At 41.0% G+C, this 25,670-nt stretch overlaps 1 protein-coding gene across 1 annotated transcript in view; it reads right to left on the bottom strand.

Annotated features, from left to right (window-relative positions):
• TTC39C (tetratricopeptide repeat domain 39C) overlaps positions 1-25,670 on the bottom strand; it is a 75,873-nt gene that overhangs the window by 15,367 nt on the left and 34,836 nt on the right. The window contains exons 3-6 of the mRNA XM_087819003.1: positions 24,505-24,633; positions 22,062-22,176; positions 15,775-16,129; positions 13,739-13,907 (exon numbers count right to left, since the gene is read on the bottom strand). Of these exons, the coding sequence (XP_087675129.1) occupies positions 13,739-13,907; positions 15,775-16,129; positions 22,062-22,176; positions 24,505-24,633 (768 nt within the window). The remainder of the gene's footprint in view (positions 1-13,738; positions 13,908-15,774; positions 16,130-22,061; positions 22,177-24,504; positions 24,634-25,670) is intronic.

Here is a 25,670-nt window from a genome sequence, read left to right as displayed (position 1 = left end):
TCATCATTGATGTTTATCTCTCTCTCTCTCTCCCTCTCCCTTCCTCTTTCTGAAATCAATAAAGACATATTTAAAAAAAAAAAAAAAAAAAAGTTAAACTACATCCTAAACTCAGCCGTGACTCAGCAGTGATGGGTGTTAAGCATCATGTGTCAATAATAAATATAAATCCTAACTGCCAAAGATCTGACATAGTCTGCTCTTACAGACACGCTCCTAGGAGCAGTGCCAGCACTGCTCTCCCTGTCCAGCACTGGGCCCTCCTTTGTGCCTCCCTCTGCTGCTTTCTGCTGCTCCCTTTCCAAAGCCCCTTCTACCCTCTTTTCCCCCCAGGCAGCCAGGCAGGGGCATGGAGGGCCTTGGAAGAGGGCTGCCAGCTTCCCTTGGAAGTGGCCCCTATCACATTCCTCATCTCCTTTAGTGATGCATGGTCACTGTGGGAGGCCTCCTGGACACAATATACCTCACGGATGAGTCAGCCAGCAGATCTGCAGGACAGTCTGTGACTCAGGAACACTGTAAGCCAAATGACTCATTAACCAAGGCCATGCTGGCTCAAAAACTGTTCGTGCTCCATGGGAACACTGTACTCTGTTGTCAGGAAGATTTAGACTGTCGTGTTCAAGCCCTTCTCACCATCCACAAATGCTGACAGAAGATACACGTCACGGTACCACTAATTCCTCTTCTCAAGAGGCTTACCATATAGGGGGTCTCACAGAAATGTAAAAGAGGCCCGCACTCTGCAGTAAGACATGCATACTGATCGTAAACACAAGGCCAAAATACCAGAGGTGAAAAATCAATCCATCTTTTATGAAGAGCATGTGTGTGGAGAGAGAGAGAGAGACCTGGACACTCATTACAACTATCTCTCACTTTTCCATTTCTCGGTCAACAGTTCTTTCCCTGTACCATACATGAACTAAATTTAGTATATTTACACAGAAACCAGAGTGTTAGTGATTCTCCATTCCATGCATCTGTCCAGTTCACTAAGTCAATGACATTCAACTATCACACACAGGACACTTCTGGATAGCCCATCACTCCCAAGCTGTTTGATGCATGACAGTGCAATGACACAATACTCTTCAGAAGACACAAAACTACTCAGTGAACATTTATTTACTGGGCAACTGCTATGTACCTGGGATGGTACGAGGCTCTGAAGATACAAAAATAGTCAAAACAAAGCTTTGAATGCAAGTAAAGTAAAAAGAAACAAAGTAATATTTGTATCAGTGTCCTTTCTCTTAATTCTTTCAAAAACTCTGAGATAGACAAGTATTAGTTCCACTTTCAGATGAAGAAACTGAAGTTCAAAGAGGTTAAGTAGTTTGGTCAAAGTCAACAAGCTAGCAATTGACTAGTATTCAAACTCTTCTCTTATTTCCTCCAAAGTATGTGTGTGTGTTTTCTCAGGGAGAGTGTATGCAGGTGCAATTAAGGATCCTACAATGAGGGACAGTATCCTGGATTCCCCAGGGGGGCCATGAATTCAATCACAACTGTCCTTATAAAAGGGAGGCAGAGAGAGTTGACATACATGGAAGAGGCGGTGTGACTACAGAGGCACAGATTGGAGTGATGTAGCCACAAACCCAGGAGTGCAGGCAGCCACTAGTGGTATTAAGAGGCAAGGAAAAGCTTCTTCCTAAAGCCTCCAGAGGGAGCACTACCCTGCCAACACCTTGATTTCATCCCAGTGCAACTGATTTTGGACTTCTGGCCTGCAGAACTATGAGAAAGTCAATTCCTGCTGTTTTAAGCCACCAAATTTGTGGTTAATTTATTACACAGTGTTAGAAAACTAATATGGTATATTTCTTTAAAAATTAAGAAGTACCAGGTTTTTTCTGTTACAAGCACTCTAATAGAAACAGAAAGTACTGAGACCATTACTGGATCTTAATGACATTATCCCAAGAGCAAGCATAACTCCAAAATTAATTCTAGTTCTATTCTGATCACTCACTGAGGAATCACAATGAACAGTTACTGAAACAGTGGAAATGTATTTCCCCTTATTTTTCGCCACAATAATTTAAAATAAAAATGATCTGTGGGAGTTTTTAATAAAATATCCACGACACAACAGAGAAAGGAGAATTATCCTCAATTTGATGATACTGGTTTCCCAGTTCAGTTTTTTAAAGAAATATACATGTCCTGGCCCATAGGGAATATAGAAAATGGGCTAGTACAAAAAAGCCATGAAGCCAAGAATTAGACAGTAAGTAACATATACTTCTGTCTGGTGAATTATGCATTGACATGTTGTCACAAAAACTACCTAAAGCTTCAGTTTCCTCACTGGTAAAATGAGAAAAATGTTGGCCAGTTTCATCTACTTCCAAGGGAAACAATAAAGAACAAAAGCACAAGTGTTTGCCAAATTAAATGGAGCATATTTACTGCCAAATTAAACAGCTACTGCACTGTTACTACAGAGATATAGCAGGTTTTTTCAGTTATTTAGGACTTCTTTCTTGATAGGTGCACTCCTAGGCACTTTATAATACTTGTGGCAACTGTAAAAGAGATTTTACTTTCTAAGTGGATGTCGCTGGTACGTAGGGAAACTTTGAATTTTTGCTAATTGATTTTGCATATGTCACATTATTACACTCCTACGAATGCTTGTAATTGGTTTTTTTCCTTGGGCTTTCCAGGGATATTAAATTCATTTGTAAATAATGACAGTTATTTTACATTTAAAAAAATAATTTACAATAGATTTAAATACTTGGCCAGGACGGCCAGTTAAAAGACTGAATATCAGCAAGCACAGCATGAATCCTGGCTTCATTCACACTTTAATGAGGATGTTCCAAAGCTGCACCATTAAATACAGCTTGATACACCTTTTAGTAGCTGCCATTTTTACCAAATAGCGTTTCTTTCTATTTCTCATTTTGCTAATAGTTTGCTTGCTTGTTTTTAAGTACATTTTATTAAATGCCACTTGGACACCTATTGATAAGAATATATGGTTTTATCCATTAATTCCTTAATGTCGGTGGTAACAGAAATGCGTTTCCTGAGGCTGAACCATGCTTGTCTTTTTGGAATAAGCCTTCCTAGGTCATACTACAGCATTCAGAAATACATTATTGGATTTGCTTTGCTAATATTTATTTAGAATTTCCATATTTAGAATAAAGTTGACTTATACTTTTTCTTTAGTGCCCTCCTCTGAGCTTTGGTATCAGATAACACCAGAACTTGCTGACGTGTAGAAAATATTTCCGTATTTTCTATGCTCCAGAATTATGTAAATAACTAGTTCGTACTAGTTATAAAGCCATACCTTTCAATGGAATAACTCACTAAAAATGATTAAATTACAACAGTTTTCTTTTAGTGGGCACACAATGTTACAAAGAATATTAAATATTAGTCAATAGTGTCCTGACCAGTGTGGCTCAGTGGTTGGAGCATTGGCCAGCACATCAAAGGGCTGCAGGTTCAATTCCTGTCAAGCCAAGTACCCGGGTTGCAGGTTCACGCTCAGGCCCTAGTCAGGGCGAGTACAGGAAGCAACCAATCAATGTGTTTCTCTCACATCAATGTTTCTCTCTCCTCTCTCTTCCCCCTTCCCCTCTCTCTTAAAAAAAATAAATCAATGGGAAAAATATTCCTGGGTGAGAATTAACAAAAATAAAAATAAATATTTAGTCAATAGTACCAGATTTCAGTGCTAAACTTCATAACCAAAACAACTGTGGACTTTCAGGAATATTTATACCCTCAGGGGGCGCTGGTAGAAATTTGGGTAGGTGAGCAGGAAGCAGTAAAAAAGATGGACAAGGAATGGCCAGTGAGCCTGGAGGAAAGCCGGGAGCGAGCAAGATGACCAGAATCTTGGTGGCTCTTTTCAACAATCCGTGTGCTTTCCCGGAAGCCATGCAACTGTTGGAGGTGGAGGCGCCAAAATTGAACCTGTCTGTCCCGACTTGAGAGCCAGCACCGCCCCCCCCCTTCTAGAGCCGGCCTCCCCCCCAGCCAGCCCACCCACAGCGACCACCCACTCATTCGGCCCTTTCCTTTTGCGGCCTTGTCATGCACTCACACTGCTAGCTTCAGGATTCTATTTTCAATTTCTTTCGGGGCAGGGCCTTTTTCTATTTCTCCTGGCATCCCCCAGAAGGCCTTTTACATCATAGGCAACAACTCTGATTCCGCGCAAATAATGGAATAGAGTAGCTATGTTTTCAGCACCTCCATGGGAATGGACAGTAACCCCCTTGAAGAATCAGTGACATAACCAAACGCACCACTGATGGTAGAGGGACTAAATAATGCAAGGGTTACGACAGTTTCTTGGTCTCTCAACAGTTATGCACATTATTTTGACAAAAAATTGTGATGAAAAGTGCTTCGTACTGGATTTGCAGTACAGATACAATTCTGTCTGCACGAGGAAAGCCCTGACCAAGCACGATGCACTTTACCGTCTCCACGTCACATTACTTAAGGCTGACATGGAAGTTACTGCCCTGTGTTTTTTTCCAGTCAGGACACAGGCTCAGAAAGTTTGGACAACCACAGAGTGGAAAAGCCCATTTTGAGCTGAGCTCATGCTTTTTCAGCCACACCATGCCGCCTTTTAAAACCACAGAAAAGGAATGTATATGGAAAACAGCAGTAAATTTAAAATAAATGTGCTTATGTTAAAGATGCTATCAAAGAATTAAACACAACAGTGAAGGAGATAATGCAAAGAATTAACTCAGAGAAACGAAGACCACAGAAATACAGAATACACTAGCGTGCAACAGTCACAGTACTCAAAAGAAGATAGCAGTTCAAGATAAACAGACAAACCTAGAAAACAGAGGGAGAAGATCGAAAATGTGCAGATTGGTGTGAGAGAAACAGAAGCCACGATCAGCAAAGTGACTTTCAAAAGTTTTCCTAGAACTGAAAGGCATTCTCTGTAAAGGATGTCAAATGGGCAAGCTGTTATGTGGATTTTTCCAAAGAGGAATTAAAGACAAGTTGTGAAAAGCAGAAATAAACCCAGGTAGGTAGTTCTGAAGATTAAAAAAAAAACCACAGAAATTTTTATAACAGCTTTGTTGAGAGAGATTCCACATACAGGCACATCTTGGAGATGTTACGGATTTGGCTTCAGACCACTGCAATAAAGTGAGTATCACAATAAAGTGAGTCATATGAATATTCTGGTTTCCCAGTGCATATAAAAGTTATGTTTACACTATATTATAGTCTACTAAGTGCGCAGTAGCATTATGTCTGAAAAAAATGTACATACCTTAATTTAAAATGCTATAGTGCTAGAAACTGCTAACCATCAGCTGAGATGTTACAATAATAATACCAAAGGCCTCTCACCCACAGATCACCAGAACCAATATAATAACGAAAACGTCTGAAACACTGCAAGGATTTCCAAAATATACACAAAGACATGAAGTGAGCGAATGCTGTTGGGAAAATGGTGCTGACAGACTTGCTAGACCCAGTGTTGCCACAAACGTGCAATTTGAGGAAAAAACCGCACTGTCTGCAAAGCACAAGAAAGTGAGGGGCAATAAAACATTATATGCTTGTATCGGCGTTTAAGTAGCTTTTAGTATAGTCACAGAACCAGAAAACTTGAAAGCTGGAAGAAATCGTAAAAATGATTAGCCTAGTGTCCCTCAAAGTGTGTTACACTGAACCCTCTAATCATATAGGATGCTGCACACAAAGAATTTTCCTGGTCAAATAAATTGGGTAAACACAGCATACATACCAGCATACTCTTATCTCTGCAACTTTATGTTGCAGAATCAAGTCTCTAAGAGGCCCTCGGATATCCCGACTGGCCTGGCATGGAACCTCTTGCCATGGAATGTGTACAAACCAGTCATCACAGCAGAGCTCTGGGCAGGTGCTTCAGAAAACACCAATCTATTCCAACCCCCTAACTTTCCAGGTAAAAAACAGTGGCATGAACGGTTGCCTGGCTTGACTGAGGTCTCCCAGCTCTTCTGAACTCTCTGATACATAAGCAACCATCGGAAACAGAAGGCTTTCCTGTTTAAGGCAGGGCTGAAACCACCTCCATCCAGCCTGAGTCCGGTGCTCTTTCCACAATGCTGCATTCACATCCAAGCCTGAGGCTCTGAGGCGACATGCCCACAAATTCCCAGAGCTAACAAGTCCTCTACAAGAGACCAGAGGGAAATGAGGACTCCACCCAGTGTGCCCAAAAAAACGGTGAGTCCAAAATCATAAAAACAGAGAAGTTCAACATGATACTATGAGAAAATATAAAATTTCATAGAAGAGTTCTGGACAAGAGGTAGGTAAAAGCGAGAAGAGCTATTTCCTAAAACTAGGCTCCCCTCAAGGCGAGTCCACTGTATTAGCATCAGAAGAGAGAGGAACAGAGAATTGGAAGCCTGACTGCATGGATATGACACCACTGAAGCTATAACCCAAGGAAATAACTCAAGGAAAAATATGCTAAGATATTCACTGCAGTACTTGCTGTCACAGTGAAACATTGCGAAGTAAAGGGAAAGAACAACAGTCCAATATCCCCAACAGGGAAATATCAAATTATTAACACAATGGAAATCTAAATAGTCTGCATGCCAGTTATTTATAAAAACTATGTTAACATGTAAACATTAGATTTGTAAACACAACTGAATAGTCTTATAAGTATATATTAAAGATCACAAAATAATTTAAACATAATTATCACTGGCTTATTTCTATGAAGTTGCTTAATGTCTTAAAATAAACTATTATGTATTCGTTTTAAAACGAGAGGCCCTCCTTGTCACCTGTAGCACGCAGAAGGGCATGTGACCACCCACTTACCCGTGATTCAGCATTAATGCTGCTGAGCAGCAGAATCCATTTAGCAGTACTGACGTCAAGGACACCTGACGAGATCATGCACTTAACCCCACCCTTAGGACGGGGGCTAAGATAGGTAAGGGGAAGCTCATCCTCTCAGGCGTATTTAGTGAGCTCAGGGATATGAATCAATATTAACCTTCTACTGGCTTTTCAACCCAACAGCCTGTAAAGACAGAGTTTAAGTCTAGCAATAGCAAATGTATTTAACTTATTGGCAATTTTGCTACCTTCTCATTTCAATGAAGAGAGTCGTTAAAGCACACAATATGAATTTATCTCCCTGGAAAGGAAAGACAGAGATATCCTCTATCTCTCCTGCACCAGAATCAATCAATCTCTTATTCTGTGTAGTTCTAATAATAAACGGCAACCCGAGTTTTTGGTGCCTGAGGTAATAGAGGGAACCGCGTAGGATGGAAGAGAAGACTTCAATTACCAGAACGTCAGGGAATTATTGCTCTTCCTGCATTGCCTTTTTCCTGCTCCTATAAATAACAACATTACATCATGCTGGCAAGGCACGCTGTTCTGTTCTAGTACCCGAGGCAGGCTTGCTCATCAGCAGATGCACAGAAACGCTGCTAACAAACAGCTCTGCCGAGGGTCAGCGTGCCCCAGAGCCGAGGAGCGAGGAGCGCAGGTCCCTCTCCTCTGGGCCTGCACCTCTCCCCCGGCCCCTACTGCCCACAGCCCCGAGGGCCTTCTGTCTCTTCCCCACCTGATAAATTAACCACCAGTGGGACCAACATCCACTTTTCTGTTCCTGCCACAGTCATGAGCTCATGGGCTTAAAAGCAACACAGACGTCCCACTTACTCTGGGGAGCACCGATGCAAAATGGAACTTTATTGTTAAAAAGGTCTAGAGAGAAAGCACTACAGCCAGTGTTTAATGGTGCCTCGGACAATTGAAGATACCGGCAGGAAAGTGGAAAGGGTTCCAGAGACAGGCCCACGCACGCTGGGTGGATGCGTGAACGCCTTTCACATGGAACTTCACAGGCAACAAAAGAGGGCTGGAAAGCCCTATCCTCTGGGAAGGGACAGGGACATGAACATGGGGAGGGTCGGCTGTCAGAGCGCTCCCTGCAGACACTGCTCATGAGAGAAACCACATCCTATCACACCTTAAGCAGGAAGGGGGAGGGGACAAAACAGGAGCAGGCTGCAGAGAAGGCGTGTTTCTCAGAAAGGCCAAGGCGGGCAGGTTCAGAAGAGACAGGCCGCCTGATGGGGGCACATGCACAGAAGGCGGCAGCCCCCTAGCTTCTTCCTCGGGGCCCGAGGCCTCGGCCGGCTTCTGAACAGATTAGTCCTCATGGAGCAGCACTGCAGCTGCTGTCAGTCTGAGGGGCAGTTCTAGTCAGGAGCCTACGGGGCTGAGCCTGCGGAGCGGGGGCTCTCAGTCTTCCCATCTCCCAGCGAGGGGCACAGACATCATTTAAATCCAATTGCTATTTACTTCATTTGCATGTATTTAACTCATTTGAGTCACACTTCTTTAGCCAGCACATCAGAATTTAAATATCTGATTTGGTGCCCTCTGTAGGAGGCCATCCTCTTATTGTCGAGACATTTTTGTATTTTCCTCGGAATCGGCTTTAGAAAAAGGTTTTAGGTGCCACACAAGAAAAGTGGACAGTCCTTGATAACCAACTTCCTTTCTTAAAGAAATGATGTCACTCACATTGATCAGCGGATTTCCTGCCAATAGACTCATGTATTCATTCAATATACACTGAGGGCCAGTCTTGTGCTAGGCCCAGAATTCTGTTCTTAAAAACCAAACCCAAGGTTTAAAATGCCAGCATGTAGGATATTCAAGAAGTATGAGTCCAAGCTCAGAAGACAGTTTCATAATAAGAGTTCTCAAGTGCTTACATAATAACTTCATTAGAATATGTTTATATTTCATTCATGCAAATATTTGCACATTTATGAGACAGATGAATGAATAGACTAATGTTAACGATTAGTTTCACTACAAAATAGATGCACTACATAAAGTGTTTATACGGAATTATGTATACACTTGAAGCCAAACACATGTGTCTGTATATTACATACTAAGTGGAATGCTAAAACTAGAGAGGGAAGTCATAAAAATCTGTATTGTTTAGAGAAAAAAGAAGACTATAGAGAAATAAAAACAGTTTGTTAAAATGTAAACTTGTTCTTAATACTTTTTAAATAATCAAGAAAAATAATCACTTGTATATTAATGGACTTACTACCATAGGCTTAACTGAATGAAAATTCATAAAAATATAAAAATTCAAAACTATCAACTGACATTTTAAAACTGAGATTACTACTTAAGCCATGGGTCAACTTCCTAGTAGTTGTGTACATTGTGGAAATTTACGGAAAAGTAAATATATTAATTGTACAGTACCTACAGCCCCTATAGCTACATGTACACCCATTTTTTCTAATCACAAGCCTTGCTTTACTGACAGCTCTCAACACTAAAGAAAGGGATTTCTCCTGAGAGGAGAAAAAAGGGCGAGGAAATGTGACAACCCTGCTTCCCAGGCGTAAGCACTCAGAATAACCGCCCTCCGATCACCACCGCTTGAACAGCATTTATCACATGCTAGGTACTGTAAGAACCAACTTATTCCCCACGACATGACAGTCACAAGGGAGAGGTCAACCGAGACAGGACAGGGAGTAAGGACAACCAAGAGGGTGCAGAAGACTGGAGGTGGGAGCATGCAGACACGCAGTGGAGAGCAGCCAAGGGAGTAAAAGAAAATTCTGCAGCTCGGCCGACGCATGTGCTTGTGCAATCCCAGGGAGCGGAGCCACCCGCCATCCTGAGGCACAAACGGGCCCCACACGCCACCAAAGTAGGACTCACTGCTCCCGTCAGGTTAGGCCATAACAGCAAATCATGAAGCCACTACAGTAAGGGCTACGCAGGTGGCAGCGCAGGAATGGAGATGTTAAAGACCATCTTCCCATACAAATTGCCGATAATTTGACAATAACAAGTACAGGAACGAAAACTAGCCAGCACACACTAAGCTGGTCACCCTGTGTGACGGCCAGCGAACACAACAGCAGCTGCTCAAATAAGTTTGCAGATTCTGAGTCACTGAAGACACTAAGTCAGTGTCATACCACGCACCTGCCCAAATTAGAGCCCCCAGACCATGTTCTGTGATTGTTAATGAAAAGCTCTTAAGGGGCCCTATCTCTGACCCAAATGCGACTGAGAAGTAAAGGATAATTTGCAAGCAAATTTGTCTACTGAGCTGCGCGTGTTTCTTACAAAGCCTTTGACAAGAGCCAATCACAGCCTCTGGGCAGAGTTCCTCAACTGCAAATCAAGGATGTCACCACCTGATAGCTGCCTACAGGGTTAGCTGGAAAGATTAATGAAAAACCAGTGTCTGGGCGCCTTAAGGGTATTACCAATAATATTTCAAGTTAGCCCTAAAATCCTTTCATCCCCTGGGCCTTTGGGAGGGCCAAACAGACATACACATCACAGTTCACTGACCCTCAGGCTACAGCTTACTAAACAAGCAGTAATAGGTCTTTTTTCTTAAAACTATCAGTTGGGTAAGCAAGCTGCTCACAGATGTTAGAAAAAGTTCTAACATCTACTGCCACATGCAGATCACAATTATTTCCCCTAAGAGACTGAATGCCTGTACCTCCCCAAATCATATTTATAAGAATCTTTTGATGGCACTGTGGCTTCCTCATTGCTAGAACTGTCCCAACAACAGTGAACGACGACTTACTTTAGCATTTGCTCAGTCCCCAACAGGAACCAACTGTGGCACAAACTAAAACCGCACCAAATTCAATTTTGGAGGAAAAGGTTATTAGTTTAGCTAAAAGGTTATTAGTTTAGCTAATTTTCGTTTTAAATAAAAAAATTAAAACGGCAAGTTTAACAAAATATAAATCCTGACTTTGACACTTCTATTTAACAGCTTCAAAACCCAATTTAGAGCACTCATTGATCAGTGGCATAAAGAGAATTCTGGTGAATGCCTGACGCAAGCCGCACACAGCTGTAAACGTCAGGCTCTCACCCCAGCCAGCATCTGGGCTGAACACTGAACTTAGGGTCATGTTCAGAGTTATTCAAGATGTATAATGTTTTCTTTTTCAGAAATTTACATCTAGGAAAGCATTTACCCTGCACCCAAACTTTCATTTCAGAAATGAGCACTGAAGTGAGAAGGCTTAGTCAATTTAAAATTTTCTTTTACAGTGTTATTTCCTCCTGCACAAACCCAAGGGATTAGGGAAACTTTAATAGCCTGAACATCCTTTCCTACACGTAGGACCTTAACCTTGAAACAAAAGATTGATCAGAACTATATTTTTAAGGTAGTGTAACCGTGTAGAAACTTCATTTCTTTTCTTTCCTTTTTTTTGGTCAGTCCTCACCTGAGGATATTTTTTCCATTGCTTTTCAGAGATAGAGGAAGGAAGGGAGGAGAGAGGGAGGGAGAGAGGAAGGGAAAGAGAGAAACATGGTTGTGAGAAGAGATACATCAACTGGTTGCCTCCCGAACAGGCCCAGACCTGGGGCAGGGAGCTAAACCACAACCCATGTATGTGCCCTTGACCGACAACTGAACCCGAGGCCCTTCCGTGGGTGGGCTGATGCTCTAACCACTGAGCAACGCTGGCCAGGGTGAAACTTCATTTCTTTACTATGACTTTTTCTCCCTTCTTTCCTTTTGATTCAAACTGGCCTCATGCAGCACCCTGACTCACCCACCTCCTCCCTTGCACAACCAGTCCCTTAATCATTAAGCTCTCAGGACGATGAGGTTCTGATCAGCATCAGGTAATCTTTTTTAAAAAATTTATTTTTTTTAATTGAATTTATTGGGGTGACATTGGCTAATAAAATGATATGGGTCTCAGGTGTACAATTCTATAATACATCATCTACTGTATTGCGTTCACCACTCCAAGTCGTCTTTTTCCATCATCATTTATCCCCCCTTTACCCTCCCCTACGCCCCTTTCCCTCTGGTAATCACCATGCTGTTGTTTATGAGTTGTGGATGCTTTTGCTTAATCCTTTCATCTTTTTCATCCAGCCCCTCAACTCTCTCCCCTCTGACAGCTGTCAGTCTGTTCTCTGTACCTATGAGTCTATTTTGTTCAACATCAAATAATCTTAGACACAAAGCCTTGGGTCTGCTGACCACAAAGACAGAGTTATTTCTAGTTAACTAAAGATAACAATCTAGGCCTCAGTTGTGTTTTGGCTCCTGGCCCAGTAAAGCAGTGAAAACAAATGAAGTGACCTCATGGCTGACATCAGGACCAGATGCAATGATCAACTACCCCCTCGCCCTAGTGCCAATCAATCAGTAGAGACCATGATCCTAACTCCCTTAGTTACCATAATTAATTATTTTACCCCTAATATAACCCACTCACTAGAAAGCCACTGGGGAGCCAGGTCTTCGAGCATTAGCTGGACTGTGACTCTGAGTGTGGTCCACTTACTAAAAATAAACCCTTTCTTTGCTGCAAGCTCCTGTTCGTGTCCTATTGGGTGTTGATGCGTACAGACATACAGACCCCTTTAGCCTGGTAACAACAGCAACAGAAAAAAAAAAGAGAAATCTAACTGAAGGTGCACGAGCCTAAATGCAAAGAAAATCAGTTTCCAGGTAACCAGAAGAAAAATAACTTGGACATGGGTTTAAATAATTCACATCCTGGTGAGCTTTCTGTGCTTCAATGATAAATTATTAGTGTAATCCCTAAAATACAACTTCCATATTTGAAAGAGAGGAGTTGTCAGATTTCGGGAGGTACTTCATGAAGAAATTAAATTATTGGGGAAATAATATACACTCCACTGCCAACACACACACACACACACAAAGTGAGTGAACAAAACATCCCTGTGCTCATGACAACATTCCTAGGCAAAAATCTTCCAAAGCACTCGTGCAGTTTGCTGGGGCTGACTTCTGCAGAGAGCCTGGCTACTACAGGACAGGCTGTTAGAACCTCTCACTGACTCACTACCAACTGTTGGTGAGAATATGGGTTCACCTAGCACACAGCCACCTTCTTTCATATGTATGATTTCTCATGAACATTTTCATTTTTGTTCAAATCCTTATGTCCCCAAGCAGACAAAAAAAGGTGCAAAGAAGAAGTAGAGCAACCCGCCCCCTCACCCCCTCTCCAAGGTCAGGGCATGTTCTGTTTCTGGAATCAGAGAGCCTGGCCTCACTCGCTGGGTGAGCTCGGGAAGTCATCTGAAACCCTCTGGGATCCCTTTTCTTTTCTATAAAACGCTGATGACAATTTCACATCTATGCCATAGGGTAGTTCTGAGGACTGAATGGGATAGCGTGTATGACACTCAGGGCACAGTACGCAGCCAAATGAAGCACACAAAAAATAAAAGCTACTATGACTTCAAAGCTGATGCTGTCCTTGACATTTAAGGTAGTGACTTGTGTATAAAAATCAATTGTTAGTCAAAATGAAAATTTAGAAGTAGATTATTAGTAATTCCAAGAAAGAGGAAAAAAATGTGTTTTGTGTTCTTCAACTAAGAGACTTTCTAATGCTCCCCTGCCTGCAGCTCAGAGTACACCAGTCTCATCTCATTACCCACAAGGAATCTCACCCCTGCTTCACCCACGTCTCCTGAACAGAAGGCAACGGACTGACATCCTAGGTTCCTGGAAGAGTCTTTTGAAGCAATGATACAACAAAAGGCACAAGAACAAGCTGTTCCTCGGCCCTCTGACATTCGGGCTCATTGTGATACTAGTTCCCAAGAGAGAATTACAGATGAGATCAACAGGCGGTTTTCTTTTTAAAAAATGGGGAAGGCACAGTACCTCTAATCGTTGGATGCGTCCTTTGAAAAACATAAAGAGGGAAGAATTTGGATAAGCAGCTTCTTTTTTGAGCAGGATTTCCTTCGCTTCATCCAGGCCTGCTTTGTTATCACTGCCATCCAAGGCAAAGAACGGGCGGACTACAGTGTGATACCAGAGCAGAGCTAACCTAAAGGAAGAGGGAGAGAAACTTTGAGCAAAAGACTTTGCGTACAGTACTTCTACTTCTAAAATATCAGCATATGCTCGTCCAATGCGCGCTCCCTCCAAAAGCTTACTATGCAAACAGAGTATCTTGCCCCATGTTAATTTTATCAGTATTTGGAAAACTGCAACTTTAGCACACATATAAATCAGCATACTCCCATCAGGTGAGAAGAGAACAGCTGAGGCTTCTAGGCGAATCTCTCCACCTTACTCATCAGTGCACAAATTAGAAACAGTAACTAGTTACCATGAGTTTACTGTCCCCTCATAAGGAAAGCATTACATTTTGCAAAAGGAAAATGTTTCCTCTGTGTTCACAAAAGTTAGGGTGTACGTCTCAGAATGTGAATTTAAATACAGAAACCACAGGCAAAATTAAACTTAATCGGGTTAAAATATAAATGAGAGGTCCAGATAAAAGGCCCTTTCTCTGGCCTTTGAGAATGCTCAATTTAAAAAACAACTAAGTGCTCAGCAGTTGAGCATCGACCTATGATCCAGGAGATCTTGGTTCGATTCCTGGTCAGGGCACATGCCTGGGTTGTGGGCTTGATCCCCAGTGGGGGCGTGCAGGAGGCAGCCGATCAATGACTCTCTCATCACTGATGTTTCTCTCTCTCTCTCCCCCTCTCCCTTCCTCTCTCTGAAATCAATAAAGATATGTTTAAATTTTTAAAAAGTACAACTTTTAAAAAACAACTAACTAAATTACTTAAAATCCAGTCACTTCAAATTCATCCCTTTCAAAAAAAAATGTGACCTTAAACTAGGTAAACAAGATAAGATTCATTGGGATCTGCTTTAATGAACAAAAATGTTTAACCAACACAACAAATGTTTATGTAAATGTGCTTCTAGCATACTCATAAATTTGGTTCTCTTTTGATCAGGCTAATATACATTTATTAATTCAATCCATTCTTTCTCAGAAAAAGATACAACCAGACAAATTATCATAAGTTACAAATCCGTTAAGTCAAATTAATAAAGGACCATTGTTTGTGTAATTTAATGAGTTTGGGGAGGCACAAACATTTTTGAAGTGAGAAATTAATGATCTCTTTAATAGCTACTGCTGGTTAAGAGTTAACATCCAAATTCCTCAGTACTGACATGAGTAGAGAAACAGGGCTCACTGAGGTTCTCTGTGACATCAACGTTGTTTGGAAACATTTTGACAAGTGATATAATGTCAAAGGACATCCAGTGTCTGGTAAAATTATACAAATTGCAAATGGTAGATATTTATCAAACTGATGGAGCAATGGGTGGATCCCTGCTCTGGACAGTACACTCTAGTGTTTAAGTAATTGTCATTTAAGCTTAGACCAAACAATATGATATGACTCACTTTAGTGGAATAGCACAAAATATCCAAAGCCACATATAAGACACCAATGGACCAACCAGAATCATCAAGGAAAATCACCCAATATGAGGACATAAGGATAAAAATTTCAGAATCACAGAAATGTCTTATCAAATATGTTTCCTTTAAGTCCAAAAAATCAGAATTGTGAATCTCAGTGACTGTGGCCAGGGTCACAAAAACTGCTTATAAAATCATTTAAGGTTGAAAAATAGGATCGTTTTACCTGTTTAAATACAGAACTCATGTATAAGACAAGAACAGTGCCCTGTTGCCTAAAGACAGCTTTTATAAACTCCACCAAAAACACGGTCCTTGGCGCTGCATTGAAAGTCATCAGGCATGGCATCATGTCAATCAAACAAGCATTTTACCTGAAGTTTCCTTTAATGGTTGGATTGCCGTTTACTTACTTTCAACACTATATTATCTACCAAAGCATTGCAATATAGCTACTCACGTAGCTAAAGGGGCCTTCATGTCCTTACTTTCGCTTGCATACATCAGTGAAGAAAGCCCCTGTAGGCGGTCTCCAGGAAAACCCAGCAGGTTGATGATTTTGAGCAGGTTTGGGGGCACCATGGATATGCAAAGGTGAAAAAGGCCATATCCAAAGCTCACAGCACCTTTCAGTCTGTTTAGAGCCTCCTCAGACACCCCTTCAGTCACAATGTGATTATCATTTGCAGCATCAGAAGGCAAGGGCTCTTCAGTTAGCTTCTTCTGATACAGCTCCTGGAGGGCATTGATGTCCACATAGCATTTATTGTAAATCTTCCAGGCTTTCCTAAGGATCCACCCACCTTTTATATATGCTATAAAGAGAAGGGGAGAAAAGCAGAAAAAATGAGCATTCAAAATAACTTTCCTATATTAATAATAAAGGATATCGAAGAACCACCTGAAACTCAAGTAAAATTTTAAAAAGCAAACAAAAAATTATCATCTATCATTGCACCTTGTTTTCTTTATAGTGCTTAAGTTCTTTATTTGTTGTCTGTTTCCCTTTTACTACACTGGATGACCCCTTGGCAAGAACCAAGTATTTTTTTGTTCACTGTTTTATCCAGCCCCTCACACATTAGCTAGGCCTAGTATATTACATGCCTGAATGAAAGAACGAGCGACTGGGAGCGTGCAGGCATCACTGGAATCTGACATTTTCATGCGTCCGTGAAACATAAACCTCTACCGCATCTCTGAAGGAACAAGGCAATTTCCCGACAAGCCTCTTTTGTGAACTCTTAGATTTGTGTACCTGTGTTTCATTCCTCCTCAAGAGTAAGTTCTAAGTCTTAATTCACTGCTATATTTATACCCAAGCACCAAGCATGGAGACTTGCCAAAAAATAAAACAAGTAACAAAAAGGATTAATACTGATTGGGTAAACAATGCCAGTTTATTATTATTTTTATTTAGTTTTTAAATGTCTTTATTGATTTCAGAGAGAAGGGAGAGGGAGAGAGAAGGGAGAGGGAGAGAGAAGGGAGAGGGAGGGAGGGAGAGAGAGAAATATCAATGATAAGCGTCATTGATCAGCTGCCTCCTGCACGCCTCCAACCAGGGATCGAGACCAAAACCCGGGCATGTGCTCTGACTGGGAATCGAACCATGATCTCCTGGATCATAGTTCGATGCTCAACTGCTGAGCCATGCCGGCTGGGCTGGCCAGTTTATTTAAAAAAAAGGCATTAGTATTAAATACAGAAATACAAAGGCTCCCCAAGTTTATGTCTAATGCCTACAGGTGGCTTAACCACACATTAGGACTTGAGTTGGTCTGTGCAGTGCTGCTCACCCCGTCTCAGCCTAGAGAGATCCAATGAAGAAGGGAGGCAAAGATACTTCAACCAGAAGGTGAAAATCTGTTAAACACTGCTTCCATTAGGGCAGTTTTTCCTAACAGAGCCCTCTTGGGAATGTGTGTCTGAAAGAAAACTTCAGAGAGAAAGCCTGGGATTTACCTGCCCCATGCCCCAATGGCCCCTCTCAGACAAGCCCTCGGGTCCTGCCTCAGTCTCTCTTCCAGGGAACATTTTTTCCTTCTGATGAGGAAGGAAGAGGGGGGTGATTTATTTGTGTTTCTCTGAGTGCCTCATCAACACATTTTTAAAAAATTTATCTTTATTGTTGAAAGTATTACAGGTGTCCCTTCTTCCTCCCACTGATCCCCTCCATCCGGCATCCACCTCCGCCACCCCCCCCCCAGGTATTCACACTATTGTCTGTGTCCATAGGTCATGCATATATGCATCTAAGTTCTTTGATTAATCTCTCCTCCCTCTACTCCTTACCCTCTCATCAACATATTTTTGAGAAAAGGGTCTTCCATAGGGAATTTTCTATAAAACAGTTATCTTTAAACTGCAGAAGGGAGCTGATCCACTTGGCACTGTTACCAATATGGTTCCAATACTCTGACCCCAAGGTACAAACAGAAGACAACATGAACTAGCCTAGGCTTCCAGGCCCTTTAGAACAGCAGGAAAACAAGTTTTTAAAGAGTTATCTTTAAGTTACAGAAAATATAGAACATAAAATCTGATTTATAAGTGCCCAACCCCTGGATTGAAAGGGATCTAAGAATATATGGATGCGTAAAAAAGAGTTAATGCAGCAAGCTTATGCTATCCTTTGAAAAAGACCTGTTTACATTGTTGGCCTTTGGATGATATCTGGGAACTTGGATTTGGGAGGGTTCCTACCATTCCCAAAACTGGTAAGAGTGGCTCACTGCCCCTATATTGTTTATATAAATAATGTGTTTTATGTTGAACACCTGCTTTCCTTCTGGGGGTCTGGAATTTGGGTATGTGCAAGGCAGAGGGTCCCTACATGGTAGCACCCCATAAAAACCTGGCCTGAGTCTTTCACGAGGTTTCCCAGTTGGTAACAGTTCACCTGTAACATTTCATGCACTGCCTTGGGAATTAAACACGTCCTGTGCGACCCCACTGGGAGAGAACCCTGGAAGGCTGTTCCTGGACTCCACACCATTCACCTTTTTCTTTGCTGATTTTGCTTCGTAACCTTCACTGTAATAAATCAAAGCCATGGGCATGATTACAGGACAAGTCCGCCAAGCATATCATTGACCTTGAAGGTCTTGAGGTCCCCCAATCGATGGAATCAAGCTGTTATTTTACTTCAATGTGTCAATTTTCTGACAAATGATGATCATATCTCCTATGGGACCACAATTCAAAACCATCCCACAATTCTAGACAATTAATGCCCCGCAGTCTAAGTCCACTGAAAAGAATGCTGTAAGATAGGATGAACAAGCCAAACAAAAAAGCTTTTTTTAAAAAAAGGGACCTACTTTTATAACTTTATAATTATAAAAGTAATACAATTTATTTTCATTCTCTTCAATTTAACAAAGATATTTGAGGAAATATTAAATTTCAGGCACCAAACAAGAAATAAGACATGGCTCCTGCCTTTAAGAGGAGCCATGTCTTATTGGACTGACCTCTTCCCTTTCAAACAGAAGTACACTAGGGAAAAGAAATGTTTGAGAAAACCCTGGAACTTCTTTGTATGCTAACAGAGCATTTTGGCTGATCCAATATGCCCAAAGGCATGACTCAGTTATGATCCAAAAGGCCAAAGACTAAAGAGAAAAACGAAAAAAGAAAACTAAGATACATATTCTTGAGAGCACAAAAGCAACTGGGATCTAACTGAAGAGAAACATTGGCTACGGGTTAAAAAAAAGAAAAAAAAAGGAAACTTGCAAAACTTTAAAAATATTAATCAGCTATTAACAACTATAATACATAACTAATATCAGTCCTCCAAATGCCCACAATAGAATTAATAGTAAAACAAATGAAAAAACAAAACCCTGGGTAACCTAAGACTATATAGGAATCATTCAGCCTCAGCAGCCTCACCTGGAAAATAAGAAAAACAATCTCATTTGAGGAAAAGTCGTTGCGCATATATTATGCCAACAAGAGCGAGACATGGGGCCTACCCTGAAGTCCAAGAGGAAATAAAGGAAACATAAAACAAGCTGGTAAGTGCCATAAAACAGGTTTTAAAAGTAACTTTTTATTACAAAAGTAATTAATATATGTTCATTGAAAACATTTAAAAGATACTTAGAAACAGAATGGGAAAATGAAGAGAGAGAGCAATAGGTTACAAAGAAGTTCACATCAGGTAAAGGACGAGAACTCTCTTAAAAGTCGGAGGCACCCTGGCCGGGTGGCCCAGTTGGCTGGAGTGTCACCCTCTACTCCAAAAGGCTGCAGGTTCAATTCCTGGTAGAGAGGTGCATGGCGAGGCAACCGGTTGATGTTTCTCTCTCCCCCTCTCTCTAAAAATCAACATATCCTCAGGTGAGGATTCAAAGAAAAAAAAAAGTATGAGGCATTAAATTCACAGACGCCTATCTACCTGGAGCTCAGGTAAGCGCGGGCGTCCCCCACTCACTCCTGGGCCAGCCACTCAAGGGCGGGGGGAGGGGCACCTGTAACAAACGTGTCCGAGAAGCTTTTCCCCCAAGAAAATTATCCGTCAAAAAGGTTTCTAAGAGATGGAAACAAAGCAGTAAACAAGTACTTTATAGTTTGAAAACCTAGTGTGTTTCTTGAAGGCAAATAAAGCCCACTTTCGGTTATATTTGCTTGTTTGAAATAAACACAGAGCTATTCATAAAGAAAATGACCACTACACACAAGGGAACCTGAGGTGCTCATGTCTGCCAGAACTTCATTTCAATATTAATATTATAGTCAATAAATTACATGGCTTCAGGAAGAACCACGAGCACTGTTAAAAATCTATGATAAACAGGATTAAGTGATTAATATCCACCGACTGGGAGAATGACAAAGGGCCATCTCACTAGGTCATCTGTGGAAGAGATACACAGCATATGGCTAAAATACGAAACAGGTTCAGCTTCACCAGTAACAACAACAAAAGGCACGGAACACCTGAAATCTCCAAGAGAAATTGTTTAAGTCGATTACAGAATGTTCATGATAAACTAATATGCTATTACTTAAAGTTACATTTTGAAATTGAGTGATGGGAGAGTACGTAAAATATAATCTAGGAGGAAAAAGTAGGATACAAAACACTATAGATTCAACTTTGGAGAAGAAATATACAGAAATACAAAATAGATCATTAGCAATAAAAAGTGATTTTCTCCAAGCGGTGAGATTAGCAATGACTTTCTTCCTTTCTTACTCGTATTTATTTTCCGTATTCTCTATAATAATATTTAGTAATTTTATAATCAGAATTATTTTAAAAATTACTACTACTAACTAGTGATTCTAAATTTCATGAGGGCAAGGACCATGGCCGGGGTTTGCTCATGTAACAGTGCCTAGCACAATGTATGTGCTCAATAATTATCTGTTGAATGGACCAATAAACAAATGAAGGACAAATATACTCACTTTAAAATTCTATGTACTTTCAGACTTATAGAAGAGTTGCAAGATTAATACAAAGAATGCCCAGATAACCTTCACCCTTATTCCCAAACATTTTAATACATTTGATTCAGCCCTCTCTCTCAACAGATAATTTCTTCATGGCTAAAATTAGCTCCTTAAAAATACCCTTGAGTATCTGGAGAAAGTAGTAACAGATCACAGAAAACACCGCAGCTCCTGTCTTGACCCTCAAGAGGTCCAGACAGTTCTGTTGCTCTCTTACATACACCTCAGCATGGAGCTCCAAATGGGGGTTTTATATTATTGCATTATAGAAAACTGAAGCTCTATCAGCCCACAACCACATAAGTTAGTTACTTATTGGGACAATCCTGAGATGAAGATTAAAGAGAAAAAATAATAGTTGAAACAAAGCAAAAGGCCATGGTACAATCACAGAACATAGGAGGTAAGGATAATTTCTAGGAAGACTCATCCTCAAGTATGAGATAGAGAGCTGCAGAGACGAGAAGAGATCTAGTTTCTGGTAGTCTACTAAGAAAAGTATATATTATAACTTAGCAGCAACGTACACTTCTTCATTTAAGGTTTGGGGAAAAAAATGCTTTTCTGATTGTGAATTTTAATTGATTTCCTTTTTAATTTTCCTTTTTCCCCAAGTAAAATTTATCTACTGGTGGCTCTGACTTCTGTTGTATTAGAGAGACACACAACCAAATAAGCAAAAGAATTAGTGTCGATCTTGGGCACCGTCTCATAGCAAGCTATTAGAAACTCAACTTGAGTCTACACCACTCAAGATATTAAAGTTACAAAATTGGAGAAAACACTTCTCTTGAACTAATTAAGAAATTAGTTTCTCTCTCTAAAGGTTAAAATGTAGGTCAATCAAGCATATTAGGAAATCTTAGTATGTGCTCAGGCCTTCTGGAAACTTAACAATTTTCTGAAAAACTTAAATTTAAACCAGTTATATTTCATTGTAAAGGTTATTATCACAACTTGATTCCCACCAAGAAAATATCTGTCTGCCAGTCTGTCAAGGGCTCTGGTAGTTTCTCTAAGAATAACAACTATCTTGAGACAAGAGGATAAACAAAGACTTTGGTACTGAAAGTATCCACCGAACACAACTTAAGCAACTGTGGTTTCAGATTTCCCACATGATAAATCTGTATCATGCCCCAAAGAGGTGCCACATACTTTCAAAGACTGAAATATGAGGTGTTCTTAAAAAAAAAAAAAAAAAAAAAAAAAGAAAGAGTTTTACTTATTGTGTACACTGAAGAGCGAAAGCTGTTAAAAAAGAATGCTTCAGAGTACCTGACAATTCTTGTTTTACAAACGAGAGCACAGCCAGGTAAACTTGACAGTCAGCTATGATTATCTGCCTCTGAAGCCGATCAACCATAGACGGGGTAGATTTTCGGACATCAACCTGTTTGGTGGGAAGAAAGCACACACTGATAAGTCACGCACAGAACACTCCTTCCAAACGACTATTAACTTGTGCAAAATAACTGCAGTGAAGCATGGCAGTCACTAACAGCCAACACCGAATCTACACTATGAGCCTGGTGGTTCTACACTGCCACCAGGTCTGGCTTAACTTTATTAACAACACAATGCTGAAGGTTAGAACTCAAAGGCAAATATTCTAAATGACAAAAACTGAGTTCACAGGAAACAGGACAGTCAACACAGAATTCAAGGTTTTATTTTTTTCAAAACTATGGAAGTTCTTACTTACCCCAAATAAAAATTACTAAAGGTACAAAACATTCCCCAAAGTAGGTAACCTGAAAAGCCACTTTGTAGCCATCTGCCTTCAGGGAGGACTGATATTAGGGTTCCTTTGTTGGGCACACGCAACTGAGATGTGAGGGTCGGAAACTGGTGACATTTTGTTAAGGAGAGAATACCCTGGAATTAAAAATTCGCTTTGATTGAATCACAAGCTGAACTTGAAATTTAAGTCATACTCTAAGGTGATTATCTCTAAAAAATAGTTTCTATCCCTCGCTAAAAATTGCTAAATTGTAGGTCATTTAAGTATATCAGGAAATTCGTGCTCAGGACTTCAGTAGTAATCTCAGGCCCTCAAAAACAAATAAAATAAGCAAAAAGTAAAACCAAGAAACCCTACTTTTTATAAGATGTTGGTCTTCATGGTAAAGAATGTTTCTAAATAAAGAAAAATCACCCTGGAACAGAAACTGCATTCTTAACACGAAGTAAGCAAAGTAGCTTTCATATGCTTTCGCAATGATAGAAGAAGTGACAGGAATTTTGCAAATATGACCATAGTATACACCATATACATGACAGAATGACCGGTTCCCTTTTCTCTGGATTAGCATAATTCATCACTGTCACAGTTGTCCCTGACCTAGTCCCAGCACTCATTCTGTTTGCTTAGGCAAAAGTCAGTCTATTTACTTGCTTGTAATAACATCTACTCTGCAGTGTTGTTGGAAAGGCTAATGAGATACCACTGTATGTGAAAATGCTTTTAAACTGCAAGGATTCATTACAAATGTTAATTATTAACATATGTGCGAGGCACAGTACTAGATGCTGAAGAAGATAAACTTACGGTCTAGTGAGGGAATGCGGCCCTTTTCACTATAATGTAGTAAGTGCTCTGCAGGATCAAGGACAAGGAGCTACGGGAACGTGTAGAAGACACGCCCAGCAGGGCCTGGGGGCTCAGGCAAGAGTCCTTAGGGGAAACGACATCCAGGGAAAAGACTGAGTTCAGACCAGGTCACGAGGGAGGAAAACGTTCCAGGCAGGGGAAAGGTAAATGCCAAGTCAGCCACATCAAGGAGCCTGGACTTTAGTGTCAATAGTGGGGAACAGGGACACTGAAAATGGAGCCAGCAACATATTAGTTGCATTTTAGTGACTGTATTGAGGAGAATGAATTAGAGAACAGTAAGAGTAGAGGCAGAAATGCCAGTGAGGTTTGTTTCAGGCAAGGAGGAATGGCGGGGGACCTCAGAAAATGGCAGGAGGATGGGGACAAGTAGATGAATTTAGAAGGTATTTAAGAAAGAGAGTCAACAGGACTTGGTCATTGGTAAGATGTAAAGTTTGGAGAGAGGGGAACCAAGAAAAACCCTAACCCTTCTGGAGCATCAGGAGCCAAGACTCTTGGCCCATCAGTGGCTTCTTCCTGGACACCACGGCAGGAGCAGAGGTGAAGCGGCCCGGACTGACATGAAGAAGGAAGGATGGGTGGGTCTGGATGACTGTGCCCACAGGCTGGCTTGTCAGCTAATCATGTGACATATGTGAGACCCTGGGCGCTCCAGAAATACCAGGGGTAGGTGGGTGCCTCTCCAAAGCCTAGGACTCTTGCACTGGAAGGGGAAAGAAGAATCAGAAAAAGTGGATGATGATGTTATTGTGACTTTATTTGTAACCAAAGGTTGGTGAGGCCCAGGGAAAGTAGGTAAACACCTGCATTCCTGAATTAGGCCAAAATGCAACGTATCTGAATTACATACACGAAAGCCTCATTACAAAAGCCTTTGCCACATGGCCCATTATGGGAGAAGATAATTTTAAGACACCAAAGGAACATGAACTGAATGGCTCTAATGACTGGAGGGGCTTCTCTTGTTTTAAATACATTTTACACAACCAAAAGCCTGAAGAAACATTTAGTGTTTTCAGTCCTATTCTAAATACCAAAACCAAGGAAATGAGCAATGGCCTAAATGAGCGGCACCCGGGTCACAGCGGAAGACTCGGTACTTACATTCTTCTTAATTTTATTCTTGAGGGTTTCGATCACTCCGGCCTCCTCGCTCTCGCACAGCTTTTCTGTCGTTTTTAAGTCATCACACGCTAACTGCATTTTTTCTTCCTCAAATGTCATCATGGCATTCTTCCAAGAAAGAAATGAGAAAAGAATGAATGAATCAGTAAGTGTGTGCAAATGTATGTCAATTTATTACAACAAAACTCCAAACTATAAAAACAGTTATTTTTTGCAAGTAAAAGAATCAGAATGTTACATCATACCCTATTCCTTTTTTTAAAAAACACACTATAATCTCAATGTGAAATAAGAACATACGTCTATTAGAGCAGCATGAAAAAAATACATGGAAATAAATGCCCTGGCATGCACTGTTCTACATCTTTTTTTTAGTTATAAACACAGTAACAAAAAACCTGAATAATTTCTGATTTGGTTTTTATTACAGAGTCTCATTGAAAAGTACGTTCTACCCACATGGATTGCTGGCTCCATCAAGTACTGCACAAAAACACTAATGAAACATCAGCTGGTAGATTTTCTTCGAAAATTAGTCTTTTCGGGGATAGCAATTCCAGTGGGTTCACTTATATGGAACTCATGCTGTCCACAGTGAAAAATTCCACTAACAGCTTGTTTCCAAGCACCTGATCTGGGGAAATTTCTTTTAGGTCACGTTTGCGTAGTGGCAATCCCTTCTCCACTGAAAACCTGCTCTCTTCAACCAGGAGAACTGAGGCTTCTGAGGTGAATGGGCTACAGGGGCAGAGCCAGGCCACCAAGCTCTTGGAAGGACCAAATGAAGTCACTGTATGTAGCTCTCTCTGTTTCCTATCACCCTCAGCTCGCTCCACCTTGGCATTCTAGGCCTCCTCAGCATGAGGAGCCAAACCAGACCACGGCCGCCTTTGCCCAAGTCTCCCCATCACACTGTTGCACCTCCCTCCCCACCCACCTCCTCTACCCAGCCAAGCTTTTGGTTGTGTCTCCATCAGGTTAGAATCCCCAAACCACCCAGTACAATTTTCCTTAAGGTAGGCAACTCTGTTTTCTTGCGAAAAGTAGACCTTTAAAATTATGTTGTATTACCTGGCAATAACAAAATAAACAGCTTAAGTGAAAATCCACGCTACCAGAAGCAGGCCCGGAGCCTGTGGTTGCGT

The sequence above is a fragment of the Miniopterus natalensis genome, chromosome 7 (genome assembly GCF_054644295.1).
Source record: "Miniopterus natalensis isolate mMinNat1 chromosome 7, mMinNat1.hap1, whole genome shotgun sequence".
Classification (NCBI taxonomy): domain Eukaryota; kingdom Metazoa; phylum Chordata; class Mammalia; order Chiroptera; family Miniopteridae; genus Miniopterus; species Miniopterus natalensis.
The sequence above is the reverse complement of the archived record's forward strand: the minus strand, read 5'-3'. Positions and strand labels throughout refer to the sequence as shown.